Below are 12,745 nucleotides of genomic sequence, written 5' to 3'. Positions count from 1 at the left end.
TAAATAATCTCACACTATAACCATAACAGCCAGTGGCTCTCAGTTTATGGAACTGTTTCTCAAGTTCATTAAAGAAAAAGAAAAAAGAAAAGAAGCAAAACATTAGTATAAGGGGTCTTGGGGCCGGGGAGATGGCTCAGTAGAATAAGTGCTTCCCTGGCAAGCGCAAGGGCCTGAGTTCAATCCCGGGTTCCACCAAAGGCGGGGGGCGGTGGGTGTCTTACTTCCCCTTTACCACTTACAGATAGTAAGAAAAATACAAGTTGACTCATTTGAAGATACTATTTTTTGCTTAGCCTCTTGCAAAAAGAGAACAACATAAAAGATGTTCTGAGGACAATAACATTTGATATGTATCACATTTTATGTAATTAAGTTTAAAATAATTAGCAAATTAAATAAACATGCCCGTAAGTACATGCATCTGTACTTCTCACAGAATTTAATTTCGGAAACAGAAGCATTCCAGCACACGGACCGCAGCAAGTTCTCTGTGCAAGTCGCTCGCTCACCCTGCACATAAGCTGGAGCTCAGAAAGCACTCAATATGCTATTCTTTGGCTGCAGGACCTCATAAAAGGTTCTATTCTACCATTCACCAAATCTCTTCTGAGACCTCTGTCTCTTTTTCAAACTAACTTCTGCCAAGAACACAAAGAATTTGGCGATAGTGGTTTTTCTGTGTGTGTGTGTGAGAAAAACAACCCCTTTTCCTGAGAAAATTGAAAGTGTTTATCTTGGCACTTAAACCTTGTGTTGAGCTTTCTGGAAAGTATTTTAAACTGTTGTTTTTAGCCCAGACTTTGTGACTGAAACAGGAAAAGGTTCCATAGCTCTGCACTGAAACACGTATTTATAGGGCTGACTTTCTTTCTACACCAAAAATACTAGGTTGATGGTAGCAGTTTTCAAAACATAATTTCCTAGAATCATTCTGTAAGTTGGGCATGGATTAGTGTGTCCAACACAGAATTTGTCTGTAAGCCTCAAAAACTTCCTATACCTAAGAAATACTAAACATTAAGCATATAATTATTGTTTAAAGTGCCACATTAGGAAGAATTATTTCATTTAATGATCCATTCTGTTAGAAATTAAACTGTGGTTCTAATTTTGTAACTTTTATGATATTTTCCCCATGGGAAGGTTATATCTTCAGCATAAACAGCACATAAAAACAAACATGAACATTTTGCAACACTCTCCTAATGGTATGTGTGAATATACTTACAAAGTTTTTGGATGGAATGATGTAACAAACCTAAACTATTAAGAATAGACAGACTATAGTGCCTGGTAAACTAGTCAGCTGCACAAGCTAACACTAGAGGGCTGTGAAGATACAGTAAAAATAATGCATCACAAAGCTGGGGGCTGTGGCTGGGCATCAGCATACGCAGAGCAGCTGCCTTGTGTCCATCCGGGAACCCTTGACTTGATCCTGAGAACCCCAAGAAACAAGTTCGCAAAGAATACTAGGCAGCTCCGACTGCATTTTAGTCACCAGTGACTAACACAAAATGTGTACATCCCACTACTAGCGCTTATGGATCAAGTTCTGCCTAACTCAAATAAATAAATAAAATTCTGTTAGGAAGAGCCTAACACTCTTGCTCGGTCTTCAGGAAGGAATCACGCCCAGGAAGAGGGCAGCTGTGCCACTGCAGATCAACTTAACATTTCCAAAGTATGAGTCAGGGCTGCGGACACAGCACAGCAGCACAAGTGCCTGCCTGGCAAGAGCATGGGCCCAAGTCCAACCGCCGGTACCGCGATAAAACACGTCCTTGGCCAAAGCACGAGTGGTAGGCTGGACTGCCACCACAGAAGGCTGAGACGGACCCTAGAGGCATTACTTAGTTAAATTCAAAATACTGATTAGTTCTTAAGCAAAGAATAAGTAGAACCAAGTACAAGAAAACAGAAAAGTTCATTTAAAATGATGTAAGTACTGCTAATTCACTATTAATAATAAAGAAAATATGAGGAAGAAATATAAACCCTCTCTCTATCTCTTTATCTTTCCCTATTCACAAAGGACAGAGGGGAAAATATAAAGAAAAATATGCCATTTATAAAACACAATTATTTGGGGAATACTTTAATTTCATGGTTGAAAAAATTACAAAAGATGCTATTTGGGTATTAAAATAAGTAAGGATAACAAAACATACCTGAAAAAGAACATATACATGGCCGCTGTGATGCAGAACAAAAGGACCTACGACAAGGAGAAAACATGTTACTTGCAAAAGAAAACTGACACCATTAATTGTGTGACTTAAATTGCATGGAGGCAAAATATCTCTATTAAATCTTGTGCTGGAAATAATAAGAGGATATCTAAAACTAGTCATATACATAAAATATTTTTCACTTTTCAAATAAACTATCTGATGCTGTAATAAACTGTAATAATTATATAGAAAAATTGCAATGGGAGTTGTCTCTCAGTATCTATGAAAGAACTAGTTCAAAGAACAATACATCCTAACCCACAGACACTAAATTCCATGAACACTCAAGTCCCTTACACAAAATGGTATTGCATACAACCCAACACAACCTCCTGCATACTGTAAATCACCTCTACACAGTTGTTACACTGTTTTATAGGGAATATTAAGAAGAGTCTATACATGTTTTGTACAAATGCAATTTTTCTTCTAAATATTTGCTGTTAATAGTATCTTGAATCCATAAACATGGAACATGGAACATGTATGTGTATGTCACATATACACATTATGTAGATTGGACAGACCAGTGAAAAGGTTTAAAAATGGGAATAGTTTTCAACTCACTTGTCAGAATAGCCAAAAAGACAACATCTGAAAGTCTATTAATCACTATATCAAGACTATGCAACTTATAAAATACAGTCTAACTGGCAGCCAATTATAATTAATAAGAAAAGATCCTCCTAGGGCCGGGGAGATGGCTCAGTGGAATAAGCGCTTCTCTGGCAAGCGCAAGGGTCTGAGTTCAATTCCCGGTTTCGCCAAAAAAAAAAAAAAAAAAGAAAAAAGAAAAAAAAAGAAAAGAAAAGATCCTCCTGTAAACATAATCTTTTCTGGAATACAGATTAGCTATTTTAAATTCCCACTAAAAGCAGGCACAAGAACACACACTAAATCTGAATTCTTCTGAAGAAGGTTCCCTCAAAATCCAAACATTCTAGTATGGTACATGGAATGGTACTAGACCTAACTAAAGGCTTACTTATGTCAACAATCTGGAGCTCTATAAAATTGTTTTTACATACTAACAGGAAGCTTTAAAGTTAATTCCTATATTGAAAGTGTAAACTCAGTGGGAGGACTGTCAATGGCTTCACATTTTTTTTCGGGGGGTGGTACTAGGGACTGAACTCGGGCCTTTGCACTTGCCAGGCAGACACATATGCTGCTGAGCTATCTCCCTGGCCCAGACAAGTAAGAAGTGAGAAAACTTTCAGCTACAAAAAGCTAATGACAAGAACAAGAAAAAAGAAAATGGCCAAAAATGGTATTTTGATATTTCCAACACAAATAACATCTAGTCAGCTTGAGGAAAGTGTAAGTTTAGCTACTGCAAATTAAGCTTGACAAGTGTATATCTTAGCCTGAGATAACTATAAATATAGTCTGAACAGCTTATAACATATAAACAGACCAGCCCTTGAAAAATGGTATTGATACGAAGCAAATATGTTTGTGTGACAATGATTTTTACAAGTTATATAGAATCTTTCCTTTATCCCCAAATACACTTTTTTCCTTTCCTTCTCCTTACTAGTCCCTCAACCTCTCCTTTCCACAGCTTTTAAAAATACTGTATCAATGATACATAATGTTTTATTAAATTTTTAGAAATATGAGGCATATGAAATAATTTCAAATTATGCATTAATTAAAAATTAAAGCCCAAATAAACTTTTTTACTAGTTAGAATTTGCTAACCAAAACTAAGATTATGATATGCTAAACTTGTTTGCACTTGTATTAAACTGATAATTATCTTTACAATGGTCAAGAATTAAAATTTAGGAATAAGGTGGAACTAAGTTTGAATCTTTGTTTTGTATGACATCGAATACCTTTTTAAAAATTTTTTAAAGAAAGTACAAAAGTGTTAAAACAGAAAAAGTTACAAGTGATACAAAATTTCACTTAATGAAGTACTATGAATTTAACAGTATTTGCTGTAATGCAGTGTTGTCTTCCAACCAGTTGTCCATATTACCAGACATATGCACGCAAAATCGGAAGAAATGTACAACAAATTAAGAGAAAAAATACAAACAACTGAAAAAAGGATGAAACAAATTAAGTATTATCTGCTCCTTTCCACAGACCAGCAGAAATGCACAGTTGTCCAAACCTTCCTGGTTACATACATAGATAAATCTCCTTCCCTCACTCCCTCTTCTGTCCTTCTCTTCAACTCAGTTTCTTTCCTTTTGAATAAGTTCATTCCCTTTCCTCATATTTACTGTATCCTTCAGATTCTATTTTCTCTTTCAGGTTCTCACATTAAAGAGACAATATGACATCACATGCAAGTCAGATTTATTTCACTTAAGAGTATGTTCTCTAGTTGCAACTTTGTATGCTTTTTTATGATATCACAAAGGTTTACATCCTTTAAGTACAAACTGAAAATAATTCCTTGCTTTGAACTAATGAGAAGAATCAATTAAATAATGCTTACAAAACTGCCTGACATTGTTTTGTTTGTTTCTAACAGAAGTGAACTAGTGGTAAAACCCAGTCCAGAGAGAGAGTCTAGAAGGAAGTTAATTTTAAAGAGGTACATTTCTTAAAAGTTCTCAAATAGTCTACAACTGAAACTTGATTTTTCATAGAGCAGAGAATCATGATGTGAAAAATTAAGGATCAATTCATTCCATAAATATCTGATGAATATCTATTGTCGGGTACTTAGTAAAACTTAAAGCAGTAGACATTATGAACAAAGTCTCTACCCTCCTGCAACTTAATCTTTAGGCATGTGAAATAGAATAATAAAGTAAATTAATGTCAGACAGTAGCACATAATTTGGTAGTGGATAAGGAAGAATTTTAGAAAAAGAGAAATGCAGAAGAATGGAGACTGCTTTAAAACAAGCACTTGAAGAAGTAGAGTTCTTAGCGGGGACAATAAAATGAATAATAAGCCAGGAAACCAAATCAACAGTTCCTGCAAGGTCTCTAGGTTACATCAAGAAATATGGGAACTTAATGTTTTGTTTTGTTTTGTTTTTGAGACAGGGTCTCACTGTGTAGTTTAGGCTGGCTTTGAACTTGCAACAATCCTCCCACCTCACCTCCCAAGTGCTGCAAACAGAGGTGTGGGCCACCATGCCCAACTTGAAACATGTTTAAATAAATGTTAATTAATTAAGCATGCTCAAGAAACATATTTCATTTTTAACTATATTTGTCAAAGCTTCCCATCATTGTGCTTAAATAACTGAAATACTTTTTCCTAACTACCTGCTGTATTTTAATTAACTGCTTTTGACGATTTCATTTTCTCTCTTGTATTAGCTTATTTTACGGTATACAATATATAACTCTAAATTGTTATAGTCTATATTCAAATATCATACCACTTACCATAGAGTATGGAAATCCTTCCTACCCTCCTGAACTTTCGGCCACCGTGTGCACAAAATAAACTTAGTGCTACATTTAATCACTTTTCCTTAAAAATGTGTGTCTGAGATTGTACTTTATTTTGAGACATACTTTTGCAAGGTATATGATTCTAGATTATAATCATTGTGTGCTATAAACATGTACTAATAAAAGTAATGAAAAATAAAGAATTCTAAGTTGATAGATCATTTTTCAGCAGTTTACAGTTATCACCCTAATGTCATTTCACAATTTGGTTTCAATGTCTTTTGAAGTTGCCCTCATCAGGCCGGCCAAAGAGCTCAGCAGATTAAAGCACCTGCAAGCAGGCACAGGGGTCAGGGGTTTGGTCGCCAGCCTGCCATGCTGGTCCCACCCCAGCAATTGAGACTGGCTGTGGTGGTGCGCACCTGCAATCCCAGCTCTTGGGAGGCTGTAACAGGTGGATCACTACAAGTCTGATCTAGTAGTGAGACCCTTAACATCCTGTAGACCCTTCCCTAACATACCAAAAAATAAATAAATAAATAAATAAATCTTACACCAGGATTTAACTTTTCTACATCTGAGTTTATAGTTTCTATCGAATGTAAACATTTTGCAGGTATTATTTCATCAAATATTTTTTCTTCCCCATTTTCCTTTTCTTTCCTCTAACTACATCACCTGAAACTGTACCAGTACTTTGAAAAAATTCTCTTTTCTCTTTTATTTTGGATTGTTTTCCATGTTACATTCTTCAAATTCACTAATACTTTCTTTTACAAGTATAACCTGCCATTGATGTTACCCAGGAAACTCTGAATGCCGCACAGTTTTCATCTTCAAAAGTTTGATTTGGGTTCTTATTTTTCATTTCTCTAGCTTCCATAAGCTATTGCATTTATAATAATGTTCTTTAATGTTCTGCTTGCTGATTCTAACATCTTTGTCAGATTTGGCTTAGTATTAACAGACTGATTTATGGAGCCACAGAGGAATGTGATCGATGATGTAGTGTGTGCCTAAAGAGAGTCATATGGAGAGGAAACATTCTCTCAGGCTTTCACAAACAGCAAATTGGTCAAGCAATGGCCATGACTCATCCACATGGCTGACACTGTCAAAAGATCTACAAACTGTGATACAGCATTTCAGGCTAAATCCTGAGGGGATTTGACTGACCTTGTACAATACAAAAGTTACAAATCTTGTTAAATAGGTCTTGTTTTATCTTGGTCTTAACCATCCAGCAGAGAAGTGTAGAAACGAGGTATGAACCGTGAAGCCATGTTAATATGCAGAGCTGTGGAAGGCTCAAGTCAGCAGATTCAGACACTGCCAGTCCTGTGGATAACCCATTACTATTGTGGACTGCTGGGCTATATTAGAATATTTTGCTGAATTCATGCACCTACAATATTTGGATGGCAATGGACTACCCATCTCTGACAAAACTGAACAAAAAAAGGTGATATAAATGAAGGACAATTTTGTATTTGTAGATACAAAATAGGATAGATATATAGTCACTTTCTCTTAATTCAATAAGAAAAAAGATCTGTACTAATAGTGTCTGGACATGATATCATGTCTGCATCTTGTGTTGTGAATGACTACTACAAAGACAACAATATGCAATGTATTAATTGTTGTAACTCTCCTACCAACCTGTTTTGAAGCTGTCACACTGCAATTTTTTCTCAATAAAATTAATAAAAAGAAAACATATCTCCTCATTATAATCAAATTTCCCTGTTTCTTACTATACAAAAGTAATTTTGCACTTGATGTCAGACAATTTGAATTTTACCTTGATGTATACTAGATATTTTGTATTTTCATTAAAACTTCTTAAACTTTGCTCTGAGACACAGTTTAATCTTTTGTGGTCTTGCTTTTAAGATACTTTAGGAGGTACTGCAGTAGTGCTCACTCTAGACCTAATTATTGCCCATTACTGAGATAAAACGTTACATTAAAACTTTACCCAGTGCAGCAAGATTGTTAGAATGACCTAAAGGAGCAGAGGTCCCTACTAGAGTAACTGATGCTCACACAGATGTAGAAGTAGTGTCTGTTTCTTTTGGCTAGCCATACTAGAAAATCAGGGTACCATGTATTTCAATACATGTACCTATTTTATAATGCTTAAATAACTTTCTATATGTATATATCCTAAAAAACATCATTTCTTCATAGCAAAAACTTTCAAAACAGTTCTGTGAAATGTGCAGTCATTACTGTTATCTACAGTCCTTCTTCTGCACAGCCACACCAGAAATTCTTCAGACTAATTGGGACCACGCCCCACTGTGCTCCCCACCAGCCCCTCGGAGCTCTAGCAACCACCACTCTGTTCCCAACTTCTCTGACATCAACTTTTATGCTTCCATACAGGAGTGAGAGCACACAGTGTTTGCCTTCCTGCATGGCTTATCTCCATCCATGTTACCACAAATGATACAATTTAGCTTTTAGATGGATGAAAATCCTGTTGCATATACACACCATCTTTTCAAATCTATTTATTAGCTGATAGACACTGGCTGTTTCTGAGTGCTGACCACTGGGAATAGTGCTATAGTAAACACAGGAGTGCATAAGTCCCTTTGAAAGGCTGATTTTCATTTTCTTTGCCTATACATTCAGGATTGAGACTGCTGGATTATGTGATAGTTTTATTTTTGGATTAATCTGCTGAGAAATACCTATACTGTTTTCCAGAGCAACTGTAGTAATAAATATCCCTCCTAACACAGTGTAAGGGTTTCTTTTTCTCTACATGCTCACCAACACTCATTATTTTCAGTCTTTTGATCTAGGTATTTTTACTAGAATGAGGTGAAGGATACACACATTTTGGACAAATTTTGCCAAGTTCTTATACTTTCAGAATATTATGGTAATATACACTCCCACCAATACTATAGGAAAGTAGCTATATTCTGGGATTGTTTATTTCCCTATGCTCATAAAAACTGTGTTTGAACAAATTGTTTTATCTTTGCCAATCAGATTAGTTGAGCAAATGCTAACTCACAATTGCATTCCTCTCTCCAAGTTCCCTTCATTTATTGATTTATCCATTTTTATCATATATTTACTCTTTTTGTGATGCTAGGTATTTAACCTAGTACAGTCTAATGTACCATAGGCCAGTGTTTTATCACTAAGCTACATCCACAACCCAACTTTTTGAATATAATCTTTAGTTAGTTTAAATGTTTTTTCATTAGCTTGAGCTCCTGGTCTTTTAGAAAGCATTAGTGTTTTGTGAAGCTAAACATGCTTATATGAAAAAATGGAATTAATTTTAGTAAGCTGTCACTAACATAATGAGATAAATCTTAGAATATATGTTTCCACTAAATAAAAAAAATTCCTTACTTTGACTGAAGAGTATGGGGAATTAAACAAACCAGAAATGTGGGTCTAATCTCATCTTGTACTGCTCACAACCTTGATTTCTATCTTTAAGGTCAGCAAAGTAACTCTGACAACATACTGACCTTCAAATTTTCCAGCTGTAGAAACAGCTAGCCTAGACAGTGGCTGGAAGTACAGCCTACACATTACCCTTCTTTGTGGTAAATACTTTAAACTGTATCATCTTCTAAAAAAATTAAACAATTAAGTGAGATGAGCCAGACTTTTGAAACCAGGTGAGATCTCAAATCCCTGATCTGTCATTAATTTCAAAGACTTTTTAAATTCTATTAAAGATTTAACAAGCTTTTACAAATTTTATTCAATGTAAATATGAAATACCTACTATGGTCATGTACAGCAAAAGAAACTCTAAGATACAGTATGTGAGTTAAGGAGTTCATTCATTTATATAATGAACTGGTTATAATAAAATTGAAAATGACAAGAAAATTCCATAATCCTCAAAACTTATGTAAAATATTTATTCTAGTGAAGAAACATAGTTCAAAAATATACATTTTCAATAGCCAAAGTAAACAATTCAGGTATTATAAACAAAAGCTAAACCCGTACTTATTTACATATGGAATGAGATAAAAGGAGAGAGCGGGTATACCAGTTCTCCACTGTGTTTACACACCTCTATCAGGAAAGCTGCCTATCCTAACACTGCAAAAAGATTTTACCCTTTTCACTTCAGGAAAAAAAAATATGGAGGAGGCAAAGGAGAAAGGTGCTATATGCACTCAGGGCAAAGTTACAGCTGAAAAAATATTGTGTTTTCAGCAGGGCAAAGTAGCAGGTCACCCAAGGGAAGCCTCCTTGTTAACAAAGACAATTTGTATTAATTTTGTTATTTTCATCCAAAGGGTGGTATTCCAATTAACCTCAAATAAGAATAAGAAACAGGTGTAGGGTGATATGTCTTCCTTCAGAGACATTGCAAAAATATATAAGAGCTTTCAGATTACTTTTGAAAGGTCACCGGAGGGCTGCATACAAATACCGCATACCAATGTGCAGTTCGGATTTTTACCTTTAGATTAAGGTGAGAAAGACTATTAAAGTGAAGACCACTGGTTAGTATGCTGGGGTGGGGGGGTAGCTCTCACTCACTGTTCTACCAACCATACTGTGGACAAATGCCAACAGCTGCCCTACAGCTTAGAACCACATTTCTTGGGAGTCCACTAAGAGCCAATTTGATCCCAGTACATAACTGAAGAATAAACAGCCACCAACATTAAATAGATACAGAAATCTCTACGGGATATGGATATATTACTCATTTATTAATATAAGTAATCGAACGTCACGTGGTTCTCCCCAGTGGTGTCTGAGCCGGGCCTACACGCAAGCCATCGGCCGCGTGTTTGGCTCCCACTCACTCCCGAGTGCCCATCCGAACACTCTCCCTGGCTTGGCCAGGGCACTGCTCAAGGCTAGTGTGGCTCCCACCATCTTCATCTAGCTGCAGATTCCTCTCCGCTGCTCAGTCCCCACTGACTGCCATTTCTTCAGGTAGGAAAGCTCACGCATTTTTTCTGTTATGAACATTAAAATGAGTCTTACGTACAATGAGTATACGTGCTTGAATTATAAATCGCATGAACTGTATAAGTGCTTGCCAATTCAGTCTACCGTGGAGCTTATACTTTTCACTGGTATATTCCAAAATTAGTCTACACACAAGCTCTTTCCCTCACCCTTTCCATGCTTATTACAGCAACAAAACAACAGATCCAGGCTCTGTGCTGTGTTGGGTAAGCTAAAGAAAGTTTACCTTTTGTTTCACTTTATCTGATCAACAAGAGAGTCTCAGCAGATAGTATATCACTAAAAGACATACTGGTATTAACAGAATTTTTCAAAATCCTGGTATTTTAACATTTTATAAATAAAAGAAATAAAACAAAAAATACCACTCATATTTAGAGTCAACTTTCTTTAGTATTTAATGAGTTTAGAGTAAGAAATGTACATGTTCACCTACTTTTGTTTCAATAGTAAAAACAAATAGAAATAATAAAAATTCAGTGCAACTATAAACTCAAGTTCATCTAACATTAACTTTTATGGGTTCCACAATGATTAGAGAAGAACTTTACACACCTACCCCTATCAAATCTTTCTTCCTCTTTGTATTCCAGTGGCACATGGTCAAAACCTTGCATAAAATTTGTGTATACCCACTTTCTAGGACAAATCTGGTCTAACTAACCTAAAATAAAACAAGATATACTGCCTCTGCTTTAAGTCAAAAACAACTTTAGTCACCAATTTATCTGGAATGTTTGTCCAAAGTAATCACCCAAAAAAATGTTATTACTTTTATGATGCCATCAACATTCTTTACGTACGTATAAGTAGGCGTATATACACAGCTTCAGAATCCTCTTAGCAAAGGGATTCCCCCTAAGTTATTTCAAAGGAATTCACTATTAAATGTCAGTAGAGCCCTACGTCACTTGCCTTATATGTCTCAAGGGGTTAGAGAGATTCAGAACGACAGGTGTGGTCCTCACAGGGGATCTCTGTCCCTTAATTAGGGTCTGTCATCATAATCCACTTCAATAAAAACTGCCATAAAGGAAAAATTGGCTCCGTTTTCTTCTTTTTTTTTTTCCCCCTCTCCAGATGACATCATTAAAAGACATGGGAATAAACACACTTTTTTCTTAAACTTTCTTTTAGGTGTTTTTTAATGTCTGCATGGCCTCTTTGGACAGTGATTAGCATAGTTGTAGTGTTAGTTTATTTCTCTTAAATTATTTCATAATTACATCTGCGTTTATTTTAATTTTAAAATACCAGTAATATAATTATATACTTGCTCTAGGTTATACTCCAAAATATTACCTTAAAAATGCAAATTACTGGACACGCAGATCTTAACACACATGTTAAGATCATGGCTAAGATCAAATATATTCAATTTATTCATGTAAATTATTGTGTAGTCTTTGTTGTTTCTCTCATAAACATCAGTACCTGCTTTAAAGGTACATTATAGTTTAGAAAATTTCTTCTTAAAAAAATTCTGTAGGTCACAACACACAGAAAATTCTGTGTAGGATATTTCTAAAACACCACAGCTCAATGCCACTGTTGTTTGCACATACTAACGTAGAATGAGACAAATATACCCTACCTCATTAAGAACAGAACAACTCCCCATCGCTATCCTGGGAAGATGATTAGGAATTAAAAATTAAAAGGAATAACCTCAAAAATAACTCCTCACACTAGCAAAAGTATATTAAAATTAATGTGACTTGGCCTTCCTAGTTTTCAAACTACAATAAGCTACAATAAACTTGATGAACAAAGGGTAAAAACTAGAACATTTGAAGAATATTTCTAAATCTACTCTTTCTGCTGTATTAAATACAGTACATGGGGAAAAAAGGTATGGTTTCTGTGTGACGGGGGTTTTACTCACAAAGTCTGCCTGAACCAATGTCTTCAAGCATTCACTCAAGACCACGTTCATAAGTGAAATAATGCTTGCACATGTGTAAGCATCGTACTGTCTCTCCAGTGTGAGAAGCTGGAGGAATAAAGTAAGATCCAAAATACACACTAGGTTCCCAATACAATTAATAAAAAAAAAAAAATACACACTAGGTACTATGACATGGGAAGAAACTGTTCAAAAGGAAGGAGAAATGGGTGGGAGAAAGAAAAAGAGTTCTGTAAGTCCCAGCATACAT

General features: G+C 35.5%; 1 protein-coding gene and 1 pseudogene across 1 annotated transcript in view; one reads left to right on the top strand and one right to left on the bottom strand.

The window, feature by feature from the left end:
* Tmem135 (transmembrane protein 135) overlaps positions 1–12,745 on the bottom strand; it is a 260,617-nt gene that overhangs the window by 73,954 nt on the left and 173,918 nt on the right. Inside the window, exon 6 of the mRNA XM_004632574.2 lies at positions 2,175–2,221. Within this exon, the coding sequence (XP_004632631.1) occupies positions 2,175–2,221 (47 nt within the window). The remainder of the gene's footprint in view (positions 1–2,174; positions 2,222–12,745) is intronic.
* The window catches only part of LOC105742382, an 11,210-nt pseudogene continuing 1,959 nt past the window's right edge, over positions 3,495–12,745 (top strand).

Source organism: Octodon degus, unplaced genomic scaffold, assembly GCF_000260255.1.
Source record: "Octodon degus isolate 3935 unplaced genomic scaffold, OctDeg1.0 scaffold00049, whole genome shotgun sequence".
NCBI lineage: Eukaryota > Metazoa > Chordata > Mammalia > Rodentia > Octodontidae > Octodon > Octodon degus.
The sequence above is the reverse complement of the archived record's forward strand: the minus strand, read 5'-3'. Positions and strand labels throughout refer to the sequence as shown.